Raw genomic sequence first — 20,392 nt, forward strand, 5'->3', positions numbered from 1 at the left:
CTGGCTGCACAGCGGTGGGCTCCATCCCCGGTCATGTGGCGATGGGCCCCTGGTCTAGGGGGCTATTGCAATACAAATACATACATACATATAACATAAAATAATCAGTTAGTAGCTAGTGGACGTTAGTAAAAATGCACAGATTTTCTTCAGATTAGCAGACAAATTAATATATTGTTTAACAGACTTGTAGCACTCTACATGACAGACAATATGGTTTCACTACACAACCATTCCAAGCTGGAAAAATGTTTCCCTTCATAGCACCCATGCATATTTTCTTCTGAAGGTCAGCTCCACAATAAACTATTGTGACTGAACTAGACAACATCCTGCTAGACTTTGAAATGTTAATTCATATCGTGTTTAATGGCTTTTATACTCTATTGCTATGATTAACTAAAAGCACTTCAGTACTAACCTGCTCAGTTACTAATATGGACTATTTAGTATAAGTAGTGTAAAGTAACTCAAATTAATCAGCATGCATTCTGAAAATTCAGGCAGGCAGAAGAATTTCTATGCTTGGTGTCCAATGTCGAAAAGCTGTATTATATTGCATTTATCGAAATACCTGATCTTTTCTTCTGGCCTTCCAATAAAAGGAGGAGGTATAAAGAGATTTATCCACTTGGATTTCCCCTGCAATTAGCTCAAATAGTCCCAGATAAAAAAGCACTAAAGTTTGTGTCACATACTGCCAACAATCCCCCACCAGAAGGCATAAATAAATCCTGACAGCTGCAGCAAAGTGGTCACATAATGCTGTGTTCCCCAGGGAACTTGGTACTCTTACATAAGGGAGATTTCATAACAGCAAGAGATCTATAGCCAACAGCACTCCAACTAATAAATCTAACTAATCTGCACAAATTCACAAAAATAAGACAGCACTTACTAAGGCTGTCATTATCTATGTAATCAAAAAAAAAATAAGAAGGGAAAAAATCATTCAAAAGCAAAGTATTCTTCCAAACACGAAGGGTCCCATTTAAAGCAGCAGAGATCCATTTGTGAAATGTATGTACAACTGCATGTCTAAATTTGAATGCACAATTACTACAACTGATTATAAAAATTGAACACCTGAGAGCAGATTTGTACACTCAAATGTTCACTTTGCAAGAGGCCAATATAGGCACATAATTATACATCTTTGTATGTATATTTTAGATACTGAAAAATGTATCTAAAAGTGCATTTTTAAGACTCCTTGTATTAGAAGCTCTTCCAAAAAGTACAATTGTATCAGTAGATCCACACATGTATCTCTGAACATTATCTCATTTAGACTGTAAACTCATGAGGGCAGAGACCGTCTCTTATTCTAACTTTGTGTAGCATCTAGCCATAATGTGGCCCCAAGCTCATTTAGGGCCTATAGGTGCTACTGTATTACAAATAATAAAAAATAAGAAAATGAAGCCTTGCTACGACTTAAAAATATAGCAGGATTCTACCATACTCAGCAACAGTAAATACTGGGGAGAGCACATTTTATATTTGGGAGACATGGTCAAACAAAACACATTGAGTCTCAAACGTGAGGCTAGCTGACCACTAGAGAAAGTTCTGTGACTATCTCCTTCAGCTAAATCCGTATGTGACGTTCCCCTCTGCAATCTGGACTGGTGTATTGCTGGGTCACCTCAATCCCTCACTCTTGGAGCCTGTCTTACTCTGCACCGCTACGTGAATCTCCACTCCTGGGTCAGCTCACACACAGCCTACAGCAGGCAAGCTGCTCCCAACTAAGTGAGCGAGCACTTCTGGCAGCCACTCCTGAGATTATGCACTGGTATGACCCTAGTCACACCCACTGCCCCAGATGCAACCCTAGGAACTGCTGTCTTACAATGTTCAGTGCTGCCCACTGCAAGCTCATATTATACAGGGAGATTTTGATAGACCAGTAAAAGGACCAGAGATCACATGATAGTGTAATATTAATCATCATATTTATTGCTAACAGCAGCCAAACTTAGTAGGCCTTTCTGCAGGCTGGTGCAGCCTTAGCATGACTAAGCCAGCAGGGCAAAGGAGTCTCTTGCTCAACCTCCTTGGTGCTCTGGTGGATGTGCTGAGATCTGTGTTTCAGGAAAAGAGCAATAAGCTTATTTATGCATGCCCTCTGGGAGATGTTTGTTTGGGCCTCAAGATATGCAGATGCAATAGGTACACATCTAGTTAAGTACGTACTCTGGTGACCTTAGCTCTAGCTTTTGAAACTTCTTTTCTTCTTTTTTGACCTGTTATGGACTTCTAACAAGGATAAATAGGAGGGGAGAGACTTGAACGCTTTGGGATCTCTTCTTGGACACTGCTTCTGGATCCTCCAATGGCAGTTGGAAGATCAGGCCAATCGGAAAGCCATCGCTGTTTCCACTCGAAAAATGCCCCAGACTTCGGTAATTATTGAGGGTTGAGGTGTTTTACTAACCTGCTGCGGACGTGTGTAAGTGCTTGAGCCTAAAGTAAAGTATAGCTTTGTAGTAAGAGCACTTGTGTGTTATACTGTTTCTACCAGTCCATCTATCAGCTGGACGGCTGTGTCTCCATTTGACTTATTCCCTGACACAACTTCGCACAAAGTAAAGTTATCATGAGCTTTGGGTTCACAGAACCCCAGGTAACAATATGTTCATCAATTTATCTAAGAAATTGATATGCACCAGTCTTGTTTACCTCAAATGGAATCCCTAATGCAACTTACACCAAATGCACTGCTTTAGATAAACAAACAAATACAGTTAAAGTACAGAAAGATTTTAAAAATGATTATAAGTCAGAGGAAAATAAGTCAGATTTGATCATGATTAAACAAAAAGCAAATCACTTAAGCTAAGCTTAATACTTTCAGCAACCTTACAAACTCAAATAGTTCTCACCACAGGCTGGCTGGATTCCTTCAGCCCGGCCCTCCCACTGTGATCAGCACTTCAGTTGCTTGATGGTGGCTGTAGATGGAGGTGGAAGAGAGAGATTGCAAAATGTCTCTTTTTTTTTTTAAATGTTCATACTTCCCTCTGGGACTTTGCCTCCCCGCTTTTAGGGACAGGTGACAAACAGTGTCCATGAATGGTTCCCTACATGCCATGAATCACCGTGGTCCTTTGTAGATCCCTTTGTTGACATCTGGGCCAGTCCTTTGTTCTTGGAATGCTGAGCTGGGTTGTTCTATACAAGTCCTAATGAGGTGAGAATTGCTCTTCAGCTCTGTAGAGTTTTGCCTAGCTCTGTCTCAAGCCATGAGACACATATTTGGGAATATTACATAGCAAAGTCTCATAACCATACAAATGACATTGCAACAAACATATTATTATAACAATAATGTTCAGTATGCCATGAGCATTCCAAAAACATTTTACATAACATAATTTGCATTAAACAATACAAAGCTACACTATAACGATGAACATGAATGATATACAATTACACCATAAGGGTGTACAGGAGGGTGCAGTGTGTCACACCATATCTGTGAATATATGCTTGAGATATCAAAAGGTATCACTTTCTAAAAGAGGTACTGCCCAGAGAGGATAGCTTACTGGTGTAAGACTCTTACATGGAATACTAGACTCCCTGGAACCATAAGGTCAAATCCTATCAAAGTCACCTCAGCCTTCCATCCTTTGGAGGTAGATAAATAAAGTTCCATGCAGTTCATTCTCTCTCCCTCTCTCTCTCTGGGGGGGGGACGACTTTCAAATGATGAAAAGTTACAACTGAGGACCTTTCAGCTGTATGGAAACATTAAAAAGATCCTATGCAGGAACTGAAGTTTACACATACAACTCTCCCCAAAATGGAACAAACAGAACCAAAAGACCGGAGACTCTTAATTTCTATTTTCTCATCCTCAAGAGCTAGAAACATGTTCTTCATACCTCTAGAAAGACAGGATTACACCAGTTATTTCTCATCTGTAAATTTCTCTTCCCGTGGAGTGACCCTCCAAGAGGTCCAACAAGTGGGTGGGTGGATTTATCCACTTGTTTCTTGAGGCAGGAATATGCAAATATCTTTCGCCAATTATCAGCCCCATTATAGCCCTGAAGCCTTGCATGGCACCTGACCTTCCACAGAATAATTCTGAAGTTAGAAAAACACAGGAAAGATAACTAGGAAAAACAGAGAGGGATGTTTCATATCAGCAGAAGCCTGTTCTACAAGAGGTTAACAGGAGAGAAAAATACTGGTCTGGACTCATGGAGTGGCCCACACTGATCCAGAGAGCTGGTGGGAAGTGGCAAGCAGTAGAACAGACAGGAAAGTCAGGCACAAAAAAAAGTCAAGTTACACCACTATAGATACTCATACACACTGATAAATTAATGAGTCTTATGCAGAACTGGCCAAAATTTAGAGATTTTGGTTTGCACCTAGCTGAAACTAAATGTGAAATTGACATTCTTGTCTATTCACTAAACAAAAGTAATGAAACAGAGAAATATCAATCAATTTCATGTAGCTGCTCCTTGTCCGGGAGTCTGTCAGCTTTGGAAGTCCCAGTTGGAAGCTCCAGCCACTGCTTAAGAGGCTAGTAGGCTCTTGACTTTGGAGCTGTCCTGGCTCGAGTAGGAACTCCTAGGGCTGCTACCACAGTGTGGGAAGCTTGCGTAGCCTCCAGAACTCTGGCTAGAGGCAGGGCTCAGAGGTCTGATAGGCTCCCAGGGCTAAAACACCAACAGTATTTTTTGTCAAATCACTGCTGGTGTTTCGTCTAATCACTAGTCTTATATAAGGTCTAAGGGAGTCTAAGTTTCACTTCACCTTTGAATCTGGAAAATTTATGCCCTTGAACATGCTCAGATGACTTAATGGGAGTCATATACATCTGAAGGCAAAATGTGTCATTAAAAATTAATACCACAAGAGATTATTCTCACAGTGCTGTCATTTCCATCTTCCATTACCACAAAATTCTGTAGGTTTTTTTGCACAATGAATGATGCAGTAAACAACATACTTGGAACATGAAGCTTTTGAAGAGAGGCAAATTGAAGAGGATAAGAGAACCAAAACTGGCTGGGCTGATTTTGTCTCTCTCAGTACTCAGAAATTCTGTAAATCACTTATCAAATTTCACTCAATTGTGAAGTTGAGAGAGTCACAGATGGTGACATAATACAATTATCTCACTTCTGTTATTAGGGCATATAAATGACAAATCATCTTCAGGCAGAGTTTTATAAATTAACTCAGGAAAAACTCCTACTTATTTAATGGAAATTTTCCCTTTATAAGAAGTCCAACACCGGACTTTTAGAATAATTGTCCTGAAAAAACTGCAGTTTAAGTTGGCTAAAAATGCCTCTTATTTAAATTCTAGTCACAAAGTCAATGCAATACATACAGAAAAACAAGGGATAATTTATGTTTATTCTTTTCAACCAGAGAATTCATTAGAATATTTACAAATGAAGACTTGATCATAAAACAAAACACACACTGTTAGCACTTTTTCTTTTTTCTTCCTCTCATATTCCATGATTTCCCTTTTTTGCCCTCAAACACAGATCTGGCAGTCACCATGACTGTATTTTCTTCATCCTCACCACTTGAGCTACTAATCACCTCTCCCTCCTTCATATCCTCTTGTTTCACTGTGTTTTTCTGAATTGCTGATTCCTTGACAGTTTTACCTCTTTTGCTCTTGTTTAAAACTTCACTTTCAGAATCCTCCCCTGAAGACCCACTGGATCCTTCTGACAGCTGCATGTCGCCAATGAAACCACCTCCATGAAAACTCTCCTCTTTTGACTTTGACTGTTTTTTCCTCTTTACCCTTTGGCTTTGTGCTGCAGTAGCTTGATCCTTTGTGCCCTGGACAGCTATTTTTCCTTTCCTTTTCTCACCATGTTTAAATTCTCTTTCCTCAACATCAGAAGCCTTCTGATTCTCATCAACTGCTGCTTCTTTTTCTTTCCTCTGCATACAAGTCACAGCTCTTTGAAGTCTCTGGCTCTTAATGGCTTGTTTTTCATGTTGTGCTAGTCTGAAGAATGAATCAATTCGAAGTTGAGTCTACAAGAATACACAACAATTAAAGAGAAGTTCAGATACTATGGTGATAGGCATTCTATAAATAAAACAGATTATGCAGTTGTCTAAATTGGTGTAGGACAAGGACTAATCAAATAAATGAAATATGAATCACAAGTAGATACAGAGTACAAGATGAGTTACCAGGAGAGATGAATAACTGTACAACAATATAATTATGCAGTAAGTTTTAAAAGCTTCCAAAGAGTAAGAAACACTACCGCCCTGTTTAAAGAAACAAATTAATGGTTAAAAAAATGAAATTCCCTTCATGTTTTACTAATACTGTATTCATACTTATATTACATGTTATTCGCAATTACAGCACAAAAGGCTCCCAGACTCGCAAAGACACATACGATTAGCATGTTTCAAATGCAAAGCTAGCAACATAATAAAATGATTGCTCTACTAGACAAAGGCTCCAACTATGCTTAACATTTTATTTCACTGTTTTGTGTAAATGTAATTCTGCTTGATCAAATGAATTGTAATGCTTACTGAAACATTTTAAGTCTTAACTGCAACCCTTTTGAAAGAGTCACTTCAGATTCCATGTTGTTAACAGTGCATCTGTAGATTTAAAAGTTATCAATACATTTATGTTATAAAACAAAATATTTTAAAAAGCAGTTTTTCCATTTATCTGCCTATTCCTAAATTCAAAGATCTGCATCTGCCTGCAAGGGCTGATAATATTACTAACAGTACAACCTCATTTAGCCAAGTTATTTGAGAGAACATTGACGAACTTTCACATAGATGAGACTTTACATGAATGGGAGACTGGACAGCTAGCTTTGAAAATGCTAGAGGAGCCAAACTTCAATGCACCGGAAGAAAGGATTAAATGGGGTTTACCTACGCTGATTTAGGAATCTGTAATATCAGATACTGCAGAATAAACAGAAGCTTAAACTCTGAAGTCAACTGGCAACAGAAGAACTAGTTTTTACTAATTCACAGTATTTAAAATTATACTAATTGCTTCACAGAACACAAATTGTACAAAATCTATATACAAAAGAACTTACAATCTAATGAAATTTCATTTTTAAAATATATTTACTTACAGTTTTAATATTTACATACATAAGGCCTAATTCCATACTGACATACAACTTGTGAAAACCCACACGTTACATGGAATTTGAGAGATTGTATAGCACAGAATTTGACCCCAGAGTGTATTAAATGATTTGGGTTCATAATATACTTTTGGTTGAAGATTTGTGGGTTATTTTTAAAATGCTAATTTTTAAATTTTCAAGCCAGCCTTAAACTATATAAAATCCTCCAATAAGATAGTTACCTGTTGTGAGTTCAGCTGTTTAAGTACAGGCAAAAGGGCTTCATCTGTCTTTGTCCTAGTCCAGCCAAAGCAACTCTGACAGAACGTGTAGGTAGTTAAGGTTCACCAAACATAAAAAATGCTTCTTACTACTAACGTGTGAACATGAAAAATGGAAGTTCCTCACCAAACTAAGCATCTCTAAAAGATACTGTACCTGAAAGTTTTTGTACTGTAAGAACAAAAGAAATATCAAGGTCTAGTAATAGCTGCTGCCAGAATTATCCCAAATGTCTTCAGGAAAGCTTGTTCTTCTCTATTATTGATAAACTGTGTTTCAAGCAACAAAAAGATCCCTCTGGCTACATCCAATATTGTTACAAAAATGTTAACCTTAAAAAAAGAAAAAAACTCAATGTTTGTATATACACTAGAGGCTTCATTTAGTTACCTACCTGTGGATCAATTATCATCCATTTTTAGATAGTGCTGTACCTCAAACTGCAATCAATGCAAGAAATATGTGCACTGTTGCAAGGGATGCTAGATAAAGTGAAGATGGAATCACTGATTTTGTTTGCAGCTTACATTTAGAGTGAAATCCTCCTCATCTTACCTTTGCATGAAGTCAGTGAGACTACAATATCACTCCTCACGTAAGTCAGACGAGCCACATTTGGTTCTCAGTTATTAAACTTGCTAACAACAGTCTCATGCACTCTTATCTACCAAAGCAACTTTGGTTCACAACTCCTAGCAAATATGATAGCAAAAAGATATTCTCTGATCTGTTCTACATCAGGCCTTCCCCAGATGAATGATCCCTTTGACTCATCCACCACAGGTTTCAAGTAAGCATCTACTACTGCTGGATTTGGGAAGCCAGGACTCAGCTGCAATTGCCGCAGTTTTTTCTTTACTTTGGTGTCATGTGGATTGGGTCTTATTTTCTTATTCTTCTGAGCTTCAGTCCACCATTCACTGAAGAATATAGGAGAGACACATTCAGTTGTTACAGTAAAATACATTCTAGAATACAAGGGCTATCAAGATAAGATAATAATAATAATGTCTGTTTAAGTTATTTGTTTCCAGTAGTGCCCAAGACATGGTAGGCAATTTTCAAAACAACAAGGCACAATCTCTGCCCCAAACAGCATACCATCAGAAGACATAGACACAGGTTAGGCAGAAGGTACACAACCTGTAAAGGTCAAGGTGATCTTTAGCCACATCTTGGTCTGGACAGTAAAAGTCAACTAGATTCTTCAAAGCCTGCACAACAAAAGTGGGTCTTCAAGAGGTACATAAATACAAAGAGGGTGATGGCCGTACTGTTTAGCTGAAGAAGAGTGTTCCACACATAGTGATGATTCTTGGATGACTTTTGTAACAAAAATTTACTCTTTTTTATTAATAAAAAGTCATAGCCATTTTTAACCCAGATAAGCCTACTTCCAAGTGAAACTTCTCCATGAAATTTTAAAAATTTGGCTCCTGTGTACTGAGCTGTGGATTTATAAATGGTTTAAAACTGATTTTATTGGAAAATGGGGAAGTATTCCTACTTACTAATTTCTTTTCTTCTAGTAATGTCTCCCGCTAATCCTCACTAACAGGATCACATGCACCCTTCAGCTCAGGTGCTTTGAAAGGAACACTGGGCCCTGGCCCCTTGCCAGAAGACTTCTAAAACTGAAGGAAAATTACTGACAAAAAGTAACAGTTGAAAATACAATCCAACCACACACACATATATTTATAAAACATACACAAAGGAACCACATTATAAAAATATTAAGGCTACAAAGTCAAGCACTCCAAAGTTAGAAAGTAGCTGAATGAAGGTTGTCCATGCAGTCTTAATTCCATCCCCTACATTCACCCCAGCCTTGCTCAAAAGCATTATACTCTTGATTACATACTGTAATAACTGGACTCTGAATTGATTCAGTGCACAAAGTTGGATGGTGCTAAGAAATATTGAATAGCTAACAATTCACTTTTCATGTGGCCCCATGCCAGACTGTCTGCACAACCACCCAAATCCTGCATCGAACACAAAATTATTAGTTTCTTCACAGGCTTTTCTGTGGCACTCATCACCATAATATTCAAGTGCTTCAAAAACATTAATGAACTTATCTGTACAACACCCTGTGAGGCAGGGAAGTATTATCCTCCCCATTTTGAAACTAGGGAACTGAATCACAGAGGTTTCATTCAAAATTAACAAAAGCGTCTACTAATTTTGGGTGCCCAACTCAAGACTTTTAGGACATGATTTTCCAGCGTATTCAGCCTTTTTAACATTTAATATGTTCGAAGCATAGCGTTCTATGACTTCAATTGTCTATGCTCAGCACTTCTACAAGTCTGACCTGAAGTTTGTCTAAAGATGAGTACCCAAAATAATGAAGAACACACAGTTAATAGCCACCTGGAGAGTTTTGGTTTCAGTGACTCACCAGCACCACATATGGGAACTCTGTGAAAGAGACAAGGATCGAATCCAAATCTTCAGTGCAGCATTTAACTTCCTACAAAATAAAATGGTCTTTTCCCTTCCTGCAGTTCCCTGCCTCATTAGCTATGCATTTTCCAACTTCAGCAACAAATGAGATTGGGGTCCTACAGACAACAAACTTTCATTCTCATTTTCATTCCCAGAGCAGCGACCATCCTGTCCCCTGAGTGAGACAGGAGTTATGTGGACAAAAGAGTCTGTTATCATGTAATTAAAGACTGTATCATAAAGCACATGTACAAAGGAGCTGAATTAAGATTGCACGGGACAACCTTAATTCTAGCATTATTTTTAACTTCTGAGCGCATGACTTTGCAATGTTAACATTCATATAATTTTTATTGGGGGGGGGGGTGAGGGGATAATATTTCCCAGATTTTAAGAAAAACAAAGTGAAAATACAGCAATTCTATCATGGGAAATCATATTGACCACCCACATGGGTCATCAGCATGACTGGGACTTTTAGATCCACAGCACAGACCTGTACTACTTGACCTAATGGAGTAACTGATAGCAGCAGCAGGCTGTTGCCTTTTATATGGACCAGCCACTAGAGGTGGGTTGAGACAAACCCTTTACCAGTGAATTTCACAGCTCCCTGCTCGACAGCAAAATAATGTAGAAACTCAGGAATCCTGGGTTCAATTTCAATTTCTGGAAAAGAATGTCTTAATGGTTATTGACCTTTCTTTACATACCCTCCTGCTCCTTGCATGTAACCCTGCAGCCTGTCTCTGCCCCCACCTTTCCTGCAGCCTGTGTATGTCTCTTTTCAGGCAGTCCAATTCCCATTCTTCACTCTCTTCCTTCTACCAGCAAGTTAGAGCACACCTTCTCCCAAACTCAGAGGGACCCACATCTGTTCCACTGTGTGTCCAACTCTCAAATGAATTCCGAGGCAGTTGCACAGTTCTAAAACCCCCAAATCTCTCCACTTTTATTCTATTGGTTACATTAAAATGTCCCCTTATTTCCTTGACACTCCAAGCTAATAATAACCTAAAGTCAGAAGGAGGCGACAGGCAGACCAGTTGACCATCTCTGCATTAAGATAAAAAGGGAAAAAATAGGGGTGACAGTATAGTAGGGATCTACTATAGATCACCAGATCAGGAAGAGGAGGTGAACGAAGCATTTTTAGAACAAATAACAGAAACATCCAAAACACAAGACCTGATAGATCTTTAACTACCCAGACATCTGTTGGAAAAGTAATATGGGAAACACAAAATATCCACTAAGTTCTTGAAATCCTCTAGGGACAACTTCTTCTGTCAGGAAGTGGAGAAAGTAACCAGGGGGACAGCCATTTTGGACATGATTCTGACCAACATGGATGAATTGGTTGCTTATCTGAAGCTGGAAGGCAGTTTGGGTGAAAGTAAGCATAGACTTCGTGATTCTAAGGAAATGAAGGAGTAAAAGCAGCAGAATAAGTAAAATGGACTTCAAAAAGGCAGATTTTAACAAACTCAGAGAATTAGTAGGTAAGGTCCCATAGCAGTTTATCAAGGAGACAATATTAAAGACACAACTGATAACTATTCCAATGCAGAGGAAACATAGGGAGAATAGCCAATATGACTCCATCTGGAACTCTTTAATGACCTGCAAATAAAAAAGGAATCCTACAAAAAAAAAAACCCAAACAAATAGCTAAGGATAAGTACAAAAGAATAGCACAAACATGAAGAGACAAAATCAGAAAACCTAATGAACAAAATGAGTTACATCTAGCAACGGGCATAAAAGGCAGTAAGAAAAGCTCTTTAAATATATTAGGAGAGAGAGAAAGACAAAGGAAAATGTAAGAACTATTTAGTGGAGAAGGACAGCTAATAATTGATAGCATCAAGAACACTGAGATGTTTAATGCCTATTTTGCTTCAGTCTTCACTAAAAAGGTTAATGGTGACCAGATACTAAAAGCTATTAATATTAATAACTAGGGAAAAGAAACAAGCCAAAATAGGAAAAGAACAGGTTAAAGAATATTTAGATAAGTTACAGGTAATCAAGTAGGCAGGGCCCGATGAAATTCATCCTAGGTTCACTAGCTGAAGCAATCTCAGAATCTTTAAACAATTATCTTTGAGAACTCATGGAGAATGGACTGAAAAAGGGCAAACATAGTACCTATTTTTAAAAGGGGGAACTAAGAGAACCCAGGAATCACAGGCCAGTCAGCCTAACTTTTATACCTGGAAAGACAGAGGAACAAATTATTCAACAATCAATTTGTAAGCACCTAGAAGATAATATGATAAGGAATAGCCAGCATACATTTGTCAAGAACAAATCATGCCAAACCACTGACCTGGTAGATAGAGTGGAAGCAATAGATGAGATATATTTTGATTTTAGTAAGGCTTCTGACACAGTCCCACATGATACTGTCATAAGCAAACTAGAGAAATGTGGTCTAGATGAAACTACTGTAAGTCAGTGCACAACAGAGTGAAAGACTGTACTCAAGGAATAGTTATCAACCGTTCACTGTCAAACTAGGAGGGTGCATCTTGTAAGCATCAGTCCTGAGTCTGGTACTAGTCAGTATTTACATTGATGACAGATAATGGTGCAGAGAGTATGCTTATAAAATTTGCAGGTGACACCACCTGAGAGGGGCTGTTAGCACTCTGGAGGTCAGGATTAGAATTTAAAATGACCTTGACAAATTGAATAATTGTTGATTTCAGACCCAGATTAAATTCAACTACAAGTGCAAAGTACTACACTTCAGAAGGGAAAATCAAATGCACAACCACAAAATGGAGAATAAATGGCTAGGTGGTAGTACTACTAAAAATGACCTGAGGGTGATAGTGGTTCACAAATTGAATATGAGTCAAAAATATGATGCTGTTGTGAAAAAGGCTAATATTCTGGGGTGTATTAACAGTAGGGTCATATATAAGACACAGGAGGTAATTGACCCTCTCTATGCAATTGATGAGGCCTCTGCTGGAGTACTGTGTCCAATTCAGGCTGCCTCATTTTAGGAAAGATGTAGATAAATTGGAAAGAATCTAGAGAAGAGCAAAAACAGCTATAAAAGATTTAGAAAACCTGATATATAAGAAAAGATTAAAATACTGGGCATGTTTAGTCTTGAGAAAAGAAGACTGGGGGGATTTGACAACAGTCTTCAAATATGTTAAGAGCTGTTATAAAAGAGCACTGTGATCAATCGTTTTCCATTTTCACTGAACGCAGGACAAGTAGTAATGGGCTTTATCTGCAGATTTAGGTTAAGTATTAGGAAAGATAGTTAAACTTTGGAATAGACTTCCAAGGGAGGCTCTGGAATCCCCATCACTGGAAGATTTTAAGAAAAGTGTGGAGAAACTTTCTTTCAGGAATGTTCCAGGTTTACTTGATCCTGCCTCAGTTCAGCGGGCTAGCTTTCATGACTTTTTGAGATCTCATCTAGCCCTATGATACCTATGATGTTTTTCTATAGTAACCTGTACGCTTCACCTCTGTTCACATCATCTCTCTTTACATGACATAAAAATATGTAAAACTAACATCTGTATTACAGAAAGAAAAATCAAATAAACCATACGTGAATTTTAAGAGAGGTTCAATTCCATGCCCAGGGAATTCATTTAAAATCTCCATTGCTGTTACATAGCCAACGGTTGAGATCCCTTCAGTGTAGTCACTTCCAAGCAAATAGGCCAAATTAACTAACTTGCTTCTGTCTAAACCTGTAAGACAGAAAAATATAAACTAGACATTACTCTATGAATGTAAGCTCTGTTCTCCCAGAGACAATAGCAGCACATTATCTAAAAACAAAACAAAAAACAACAGGAAAAAGCAAGGCATTAACCGAGATCGAAGCTACTAAAGTCAGTATTACATTCTGGACCAATCCCAAAACACTACTGCTGATCCAAGCACTAGTGATTGTTTTAAGGTACTGTATCTAGCAACCTCTTAGAGTCAAAATGAAATGCTGTTTGGAACCCTTTGGAGTTGCATTTATTTCTGACCTTTTAGAGACATTTCATCTTTAAAAAAAATCTACATCTCACTCAGTCTTCAATTCTATCCTATATCAGGAATTCAGAGACAGAACCAATACAGTATACAATCTCCTGTAGTCTGGAATCCCAGTATTCAAATGGCTTAAAGCAGTGGCTCTCAAACTGTATGGTCTATACCCTCTGGCTGGAGGTTGATCACACTGTGCTGGCAGGACACAGGGTGATGTTCATTGTTTCAAGTTGCTTCTACAGGCCTCCAGGTTCTTTTGAAACAGCTGGAAAGAAAGAGGAGAAGCTAGCCTTGCTGCCTGTACCAGGAACTGATGTTACAAGATGATAGAAAATCAGAACCACTCCTCAGGGACTGGATCCAGGGACTTACTCCAGAAATTACTTCAATGGAGAGGAAAGTGGGAGGAGCATGCATGCCGGGGAGGTCCATCAGGAAGCTAATCAGAATGTTCATATGTCCATTGAAGCAGGAAAAAAAGACCACTAGACGTAGAGAAAGGAATTTGCAGAGGAAAGAGAGAACAGGAAAGATGGCAGACAGACAGTGAAACTGATTTTTCCCCAAAACAGACCAAAACCAAACATTTACCGTATTACAGATAGTTAAAAACACAAATACTTTAATCATACTTTTCCACATAAGCAATTGCGACCACTGCCACAAAGGCACAAATAAGGTAAGCAGAGAAAAGAGAAATGCTTTATACACATACATACCAAGTACGATATTTTCTCCACTTATCTTCTTGGACTGCTGTAGCTACTCTTGCATATAGAAATAAGAAGTGCTTATCACATCAGCCCCAGCACAGGATTAAAAAGGATGTTTCAGAATTTGCTGGGAGAACGAACCACAGCAGAAGAACAAATACTTTCTTTTCCATTATTTAAAACCACTGAGAAGTTTTGCAGACTCAGTAATCAATAAAGACATTAAAATATTATTTCAAAGCCCAAATCCTGCATTCCTTGTTCAGGAAAACCTCTCAACTGGGAGTTTTACCTAAGTAAAGGCTGACCAAGAGCTGGAATTGGCAGAATAAATTAGGTGACAGACACACAAGTTTAAACATTCAATAGTTTACTGTGTGCCATAGCTAACAACTTTTTGTTCAGACCAATAAACTTTTTTGATCATTGGTCTTGCACCAGCAGTCAGAAAGAAAAATACCTACCACTGATTAATTAGTAATTGAAAATCTTTCTACAAAGTGATTTAGTCCATTGGATACCCTTATAACACAGTGTTTGTCAACATGTCCATAATAAACCTCTATTTACAGAAGTTTATAAACAGCCTACATAAATTTGCTCTGGCTAAAACTATGTATGGTCTTTTTTTCACACAAAATGTGAATGTTTACCAGAAAACAGACTTGCATTTCATACATGGTAGCCAACTTTACTATCATAATTAGGTCACTAGCCTAGATCCAGGTGCAACAAATGGCTGTGAATTTATTGCAAAATGCAAAAACCAACATAGAAGGATGGTGCCTGATATGACTTTGATCTCTCTCTCAAAAAAAAAGTTATCACAACAGCTATATATGATGCTGAATGAGTTCCAATATTAAAAAAGTACAGAACAAAACTGCCTATCAAAAACAAACAAATAATATATCCAGCATACCAGCATTTGTGCCTTACCTAGCTGGTTTTGAATGTCCACATATTGGTAATACTCCACATGCTTGTTTTGACTGAAGAAATTTTTATAAACGTGCCGTGCTCCAAATAGCCAAATATCACTATCGTCCGTGATGGTCCCAGAGGTCTGATCGGTAAGGTCCAAGACAGCACATTGAGCCTCTGCCTCCATAGGTGCTTCAATGTAAGGAACGCCAAACAGACGGAGTAGCTCCTACAGGAAGTGTGTGGGGGTGGGGTTAATACTTCACCAGAAAGGACAGCCCATAATACATGCCCTCTTGACTCAAAAATATGCTTGGTTCACATCTGGACAGTATTTACCCATACACAGCAAACCTAAACAATTTACATTAAAAACTCAAGGGGCCAAATCCTACGCACCTTACTCATACAAGTAAGTGCCACAAAAGTCAAGCATTGCACAATCACCTTACTTTGGTGGAGTATGAGGATTTTTGGTTTCTGAACCACACAAATCAATCATAGTGTTCTGTTTTCTAGAAGAGGTAGCCCAGGCATGGCTGGAACCTGCTGGTGGGACCTGGAGATCTGCATCCAGGATGAGGTGAACTGGAGACGGGATGGGGGCAGGCCTCTCCACCCCCAGCTCTTCAGCCTAGATGCCATGCTGACCTCATAAGGAAGTAAGTGGCCTTCACCAGATGAATAGATCATTATTTTGTCAACTGTACTCTCTTTGGATCCAATTCCACCACCCTAATACATGGTGAGTAGCACCATATTCTGTGAGGAAATTCATTACTACAGAGTGTGAGTTAGGGTGGAAGAAGTAATAACTGTCTTTATAAGACAATTAAAAAATGTAAGGTGTCAGGCAAGCTGTATTTAATGCAAATATGTACAGGAACAAGACTGTACTATACTTCAAAAATGTGTCCACTGGTTTGGTTTTTTTTAAATTATTTTTATTAAAAAGGAAGACTATATATAGGAAGAGACAAAAGAACACATCAGTTTTTATAGATTTTTGAGGTCTAATCTGATCATCTATTCTGATCTCCTGCAAAATACATACAATCAATTTTCCAACAGTAACTTCAGGAACAAACCCACAACTTCTGTTTGAATTAGAGCATACCTTTCAGAAAGACATCCAGTCTTGATTGAAAGACTTCAAGTGACAAAGAATCCATTACATCCCTTGGTAAGTTTCTAATGCTCAGTTACCCTCACTGTTAAAAATTTGAGCCTTACTTCTACTCTGATTGTCCAGTTTCAGCTTCAGCCACTGAATCTGTTATAACTGTCTACTAGAATAAACAGCCATCCACTATTAGAAATCTTCTCCCATACTCAAGTCACCTCTTAATGTCTCTTGGATAAAATAAATCCTCTAATTTTAATCCCTATACTTCTGAATTCCAAAATGACTGGAAACTGGATTATGGAATCTACACAGATCACTAACTTGAGAGGGGAAAACATCCTATCTCCTTAACTGTTTAACTCATTTATTTCAATACAGTTTACTCCTATAAATATTCTTTTAGGAAAGTGAAGTATTATAAGGCTTGAAAAGTCCTCAAGGATGTTTGACAGCAGATGTCACTTTAATGCTGGATGTTCCCAATTTACAGATTCCAGGAAGTCCTCTTTGGCCTTCACTATTGCTATTGATTTAACATAAAGAGTGCTCTGGTTCTATAATGATATAGCATAAAACAGGGAGACAGTTGTGAGCAAGTAACTTTATAGCTGTATTTCTGACCATGAAAGGTGGCAATAACATCCTAGAAATTTTTTTGTAATATGAATGACTAGGGTATATTTACATGTGTCAACAGTGCAAATAAATCACCTTTAGAAAGGTGTTTTGGTACACAAGTTTCAAGTTGGACTCTGCTAAATGTGCTGTTATGTGATGTGTAACAACTCCAGTTTTGCACCAGGTAGACTGTTTATACAATTTCATTTTTTTTCATCTATGGAAACTACACTTCCCCATTTCTTCTCCTTCTTCCCTTCTGCAAGCGTGGGATGTGGGTTAGTGAATCATTTTTTAGTATTTTCAGACTGACTTGATTCATTTTTATCTAGTGCTACCGAAGTATATGTTTACTTTTTTAAAGAGATCCTTGGTTGAACTGCGTTTTGTACCCTGTTAAAGTCTGTTTCAAAATAATTTGCACGGCTCTTACTGTTAAGTAAAAGCACAGGATCAGTTATAGCAATAATAGTCTATCTGTCACCATGTGGCTTGCAATATCTGAAGCTCTTACATAAGTACAATTAATCTGCCTTTTTTTTTTTTTTAAAGCAGATCAAAGTGAAAATATGAGGAAGCCTTTTAACCTGAGTAACTGGGAAACTTTTTAATAATTTAGACCATGTGAACTATCCCTCTTTTCCTCCCAAGAAAACCTGCAAATTAATATTTTGGAATATCATTTACAAATATTAGATCACTTATGCCACCCACTGTCAAGAGGCATCAAAGTCAGTACAATCTTTAATCAAAACTAAATGCCTTTTAAGCCAGAAATATTTAAATCAAAACAGGATACCATTCTCAAAAGATATGCTATAGCTCTCCAAAAAAAATTATGGGCTTGATGCAGAGATTATTGGGTAAGGTTATTTGGCCGATGGCATGAAGGACTAGATGATCATAATCATAAATCCATAGGAAACCTTAACTGGCTACAGTTTACCTGTATTACCTATATTAAAATTAGAGCAATTCTATGTTACTGTGAGGGTTTAATACTCAAAGGAGTTTACATGCCTGGTACAGCAAGAGACAGAGATCAAATTCTGGGGATACCTCCCACCTGATTTTCCACACAAAACGATATAGTGTTGTACAGGTAAAAAGTCAGGGGTAGCATTCATACACATTTTTTATTCAACTATGGTAAATAAGAATTCTAAGTCCAACAAAAGTGAAAATTCTGCAAGGATTCCAAAACTACTATTGTATATATGTGCAGTAATCTGAGCCTGATACAGAGAGTACAGAGATACACTTACAAAAAAAATCACCTACTAGTATGACTTCAGTTGGTAAGAAATGCATAAAAATGAACAGTCTTCGATAAAGCTTGATATGACACACACAAGTACAATCCAAAAGACTTTTTAGTTTTCATCGAATCATAGAAATGTAGCGCTGGAAGGACCTTGAGAAGTCACCAAGTCCAGCCCCCGTGCTGACCATCCTTGAGAGGTATTTGTCCAACCTTCTTTTTAAAAACCTCCAACAATGGAGATTCCACAACCTCCCTTGGAAGCCTGTTCCAGATCTTAACTACCCTTATAGTTAGAAAGTTTTCCCTAATATCTAATTTAAATCTCTCTTGCTGCAGATTAAGCCCATTACTTCTTGTCCTTCGTTCTGTGGATATAGAGAACTATTGTTTGTGCATTTGTATTTGTGCATTTTCAAAAATTGTACATTTCAACAATAGTTTTTAAAATATTTCAATTCAAACAACTTTAGGTACAACTTGCTGCACTTCACCTTATAAAGGCTTTTCAATTTCTACTGAATCTTCCTGCTTCCTTCTCTCGCCCCACACTCAAAAATATAAGCATGATGCTGGGGGGGGATGGGGGAGCGGAGACACTTTCCATTATTTATTTATAAAAAAGAGACCGTAACTGTATAGTGTAACAGTGGTTATTTCAGGCATTTTGAATCTGAGACACATGTTCTTTTTTTAATATTCTCTCAAGTAGACTGAGGAAAGAAAAAAAGTTCACAAGAGAGAAAAGTGACCCAGAATTAAGCAACATTATAAACAGTGTTTGATATACTATTTGACTTGTCAAGAGGTACAAACAGTAATTTTTATTTTTAAAGTCAATATGATCTTCAACAAACATTACCTGACTTTCCAAGAACATCTGTCCTGTTACAGTGGCAGCAATGCGCTCCTGCTGTTGTTTTTGAGCCTGAAGCACGTTTTGCTCAACAGAAAGGTTGTTCTCCAGTGCTTCCAACTCCTCCTGCATATTAAATAAAAGCAAAGTTTGGTCATACCAATAGTGAAGTGTATTAATTGTTTATATATATATATGTCCTTGGCTATAATTACGACAGGTGCCTGTGGCTCCACTAATTCACATAGATGCCTGTAAATCTTTCCACTCTCCTAATGAAGCACATCATAAGGATATAAATAGGCATGCTTTTCAGAACAGCTGAGCGCTCATAGCTCCCCCTGACTTCAGCTGGAGTTGTGGGTGCTCAGCTCCTCTGAAAAATCAGGCCCAATATATTCTGTACCTTTCAAGCAGACAGATGAATAAGACAGAGATGAAGTCAGCAAGTTGAAAGAGACCCATAAGAGCTCTGCCATAAGTGTCCATTCAATAGCATCCTTTAGAAAAGCAATTTACTGGAGATGACTTTACTATTCACTCAGTACAACTGACAAAAACCAAGCATCATTACCAAACTAATATCTTGCCACTCATTCACTGCATCTTCCCTGTCTTTTTCAGTTTCAGCATTCTGATGAACAGCCAACTGAACTTCTTCAGCAGAGTCTTTAAGGATGTTCTCCATGGCACCATCATCTCCTTCTTTCTCCAGTTCTGTAGCTGCTACTTCAACAGCCAATGTCTCATCAGGTTCAACGGGAGCATGTGATGTTTTAAATATTTCACCTGGAAACTCAGTTTTATTACTAATTTCACTGTCCACTTCAATAAAGCTATCTGCACAAGGGGGGAAAAAAGCACAAATTTCTTCCTCATTAAGGGGGAAAAAAAAGCCATACTCAAATCCTAGGGCACATTAATTTGTTTTTGTTTTTTTTTTCCAAACAGACACAATTCTATGTTCCAGGACTCCTCTGAGCAGTCCCACTGTTAGATTCCCTACTTCTAACACCA

The 20,392-nt window shown here is 38.0% G+C and overlaps 1 protein-coding gene across 2 annotated transcripts in view; it reads right to left on the reverse strand.

Annotated features, from left to right (window-relative positions):
* Positions 1–5,367: 5,367 nt before the first annotated feature.
* ERCC5 (ERCC excision repair 5, endonuclease) overlaps positions 5,368–20,392 on the reverse strand; it is a 32,417-nt gene continuing 17,392 nt past the window's right edge. The window contains exons 10-16 of one of the 2 annotated variants that reach the window (XM_067536869.1): positions 19,950–20,215; positions 19,382–19,501; positions 15,530–15,743; positions 13,441–13,585; positions 8,123–8,323; positions 7,364–7,448; positions 5,368–6,033 (exon numbers count right to left, since the gene is read on the reverse strand). In XM_067536869.1, coding sequence (XP_067392970.1) covers positions 5,461–6,033; positions 7,364–7,448; positions 8,123–8,323; positions 13,441–13,585; positions 15,530–15,743; positions 19,382–19,501; positions 19,950–20,215 — 1,604 coding nt within the window. In that variant the 3' untranslated portion in view covers positions 5,368–5,460. Of the gene's footprint in view, positions 6,034–7,363; positions 7,449–8,122; positions 8,324–8,914; positions 9,038–13,440; positions 13,586–15,529; positions 15,744–19,381; positions 19,502–19,949; positions 20,216–20,392 lie in introns of those variants that run through there. The other variant, XR_010917789.1, reaches the window with a different exon arrangement.

This window comes from Emydura macquarii, unplaced genomic scaffold, assembly GCF_026122565.2.
Source record: "Emydura macquarii macquarii isolate MOO-44397 ecotype Brisbane River unplaced genomic scaffold, CSIRO-AGI_Emac_v2 contig_3671, whole genome shotgun sequence".
Lineage (NCBI taxonomy): Eukaryota > Metazoa > Chordata > Testudines > Chelidae > Emydura > Emydura macquarii.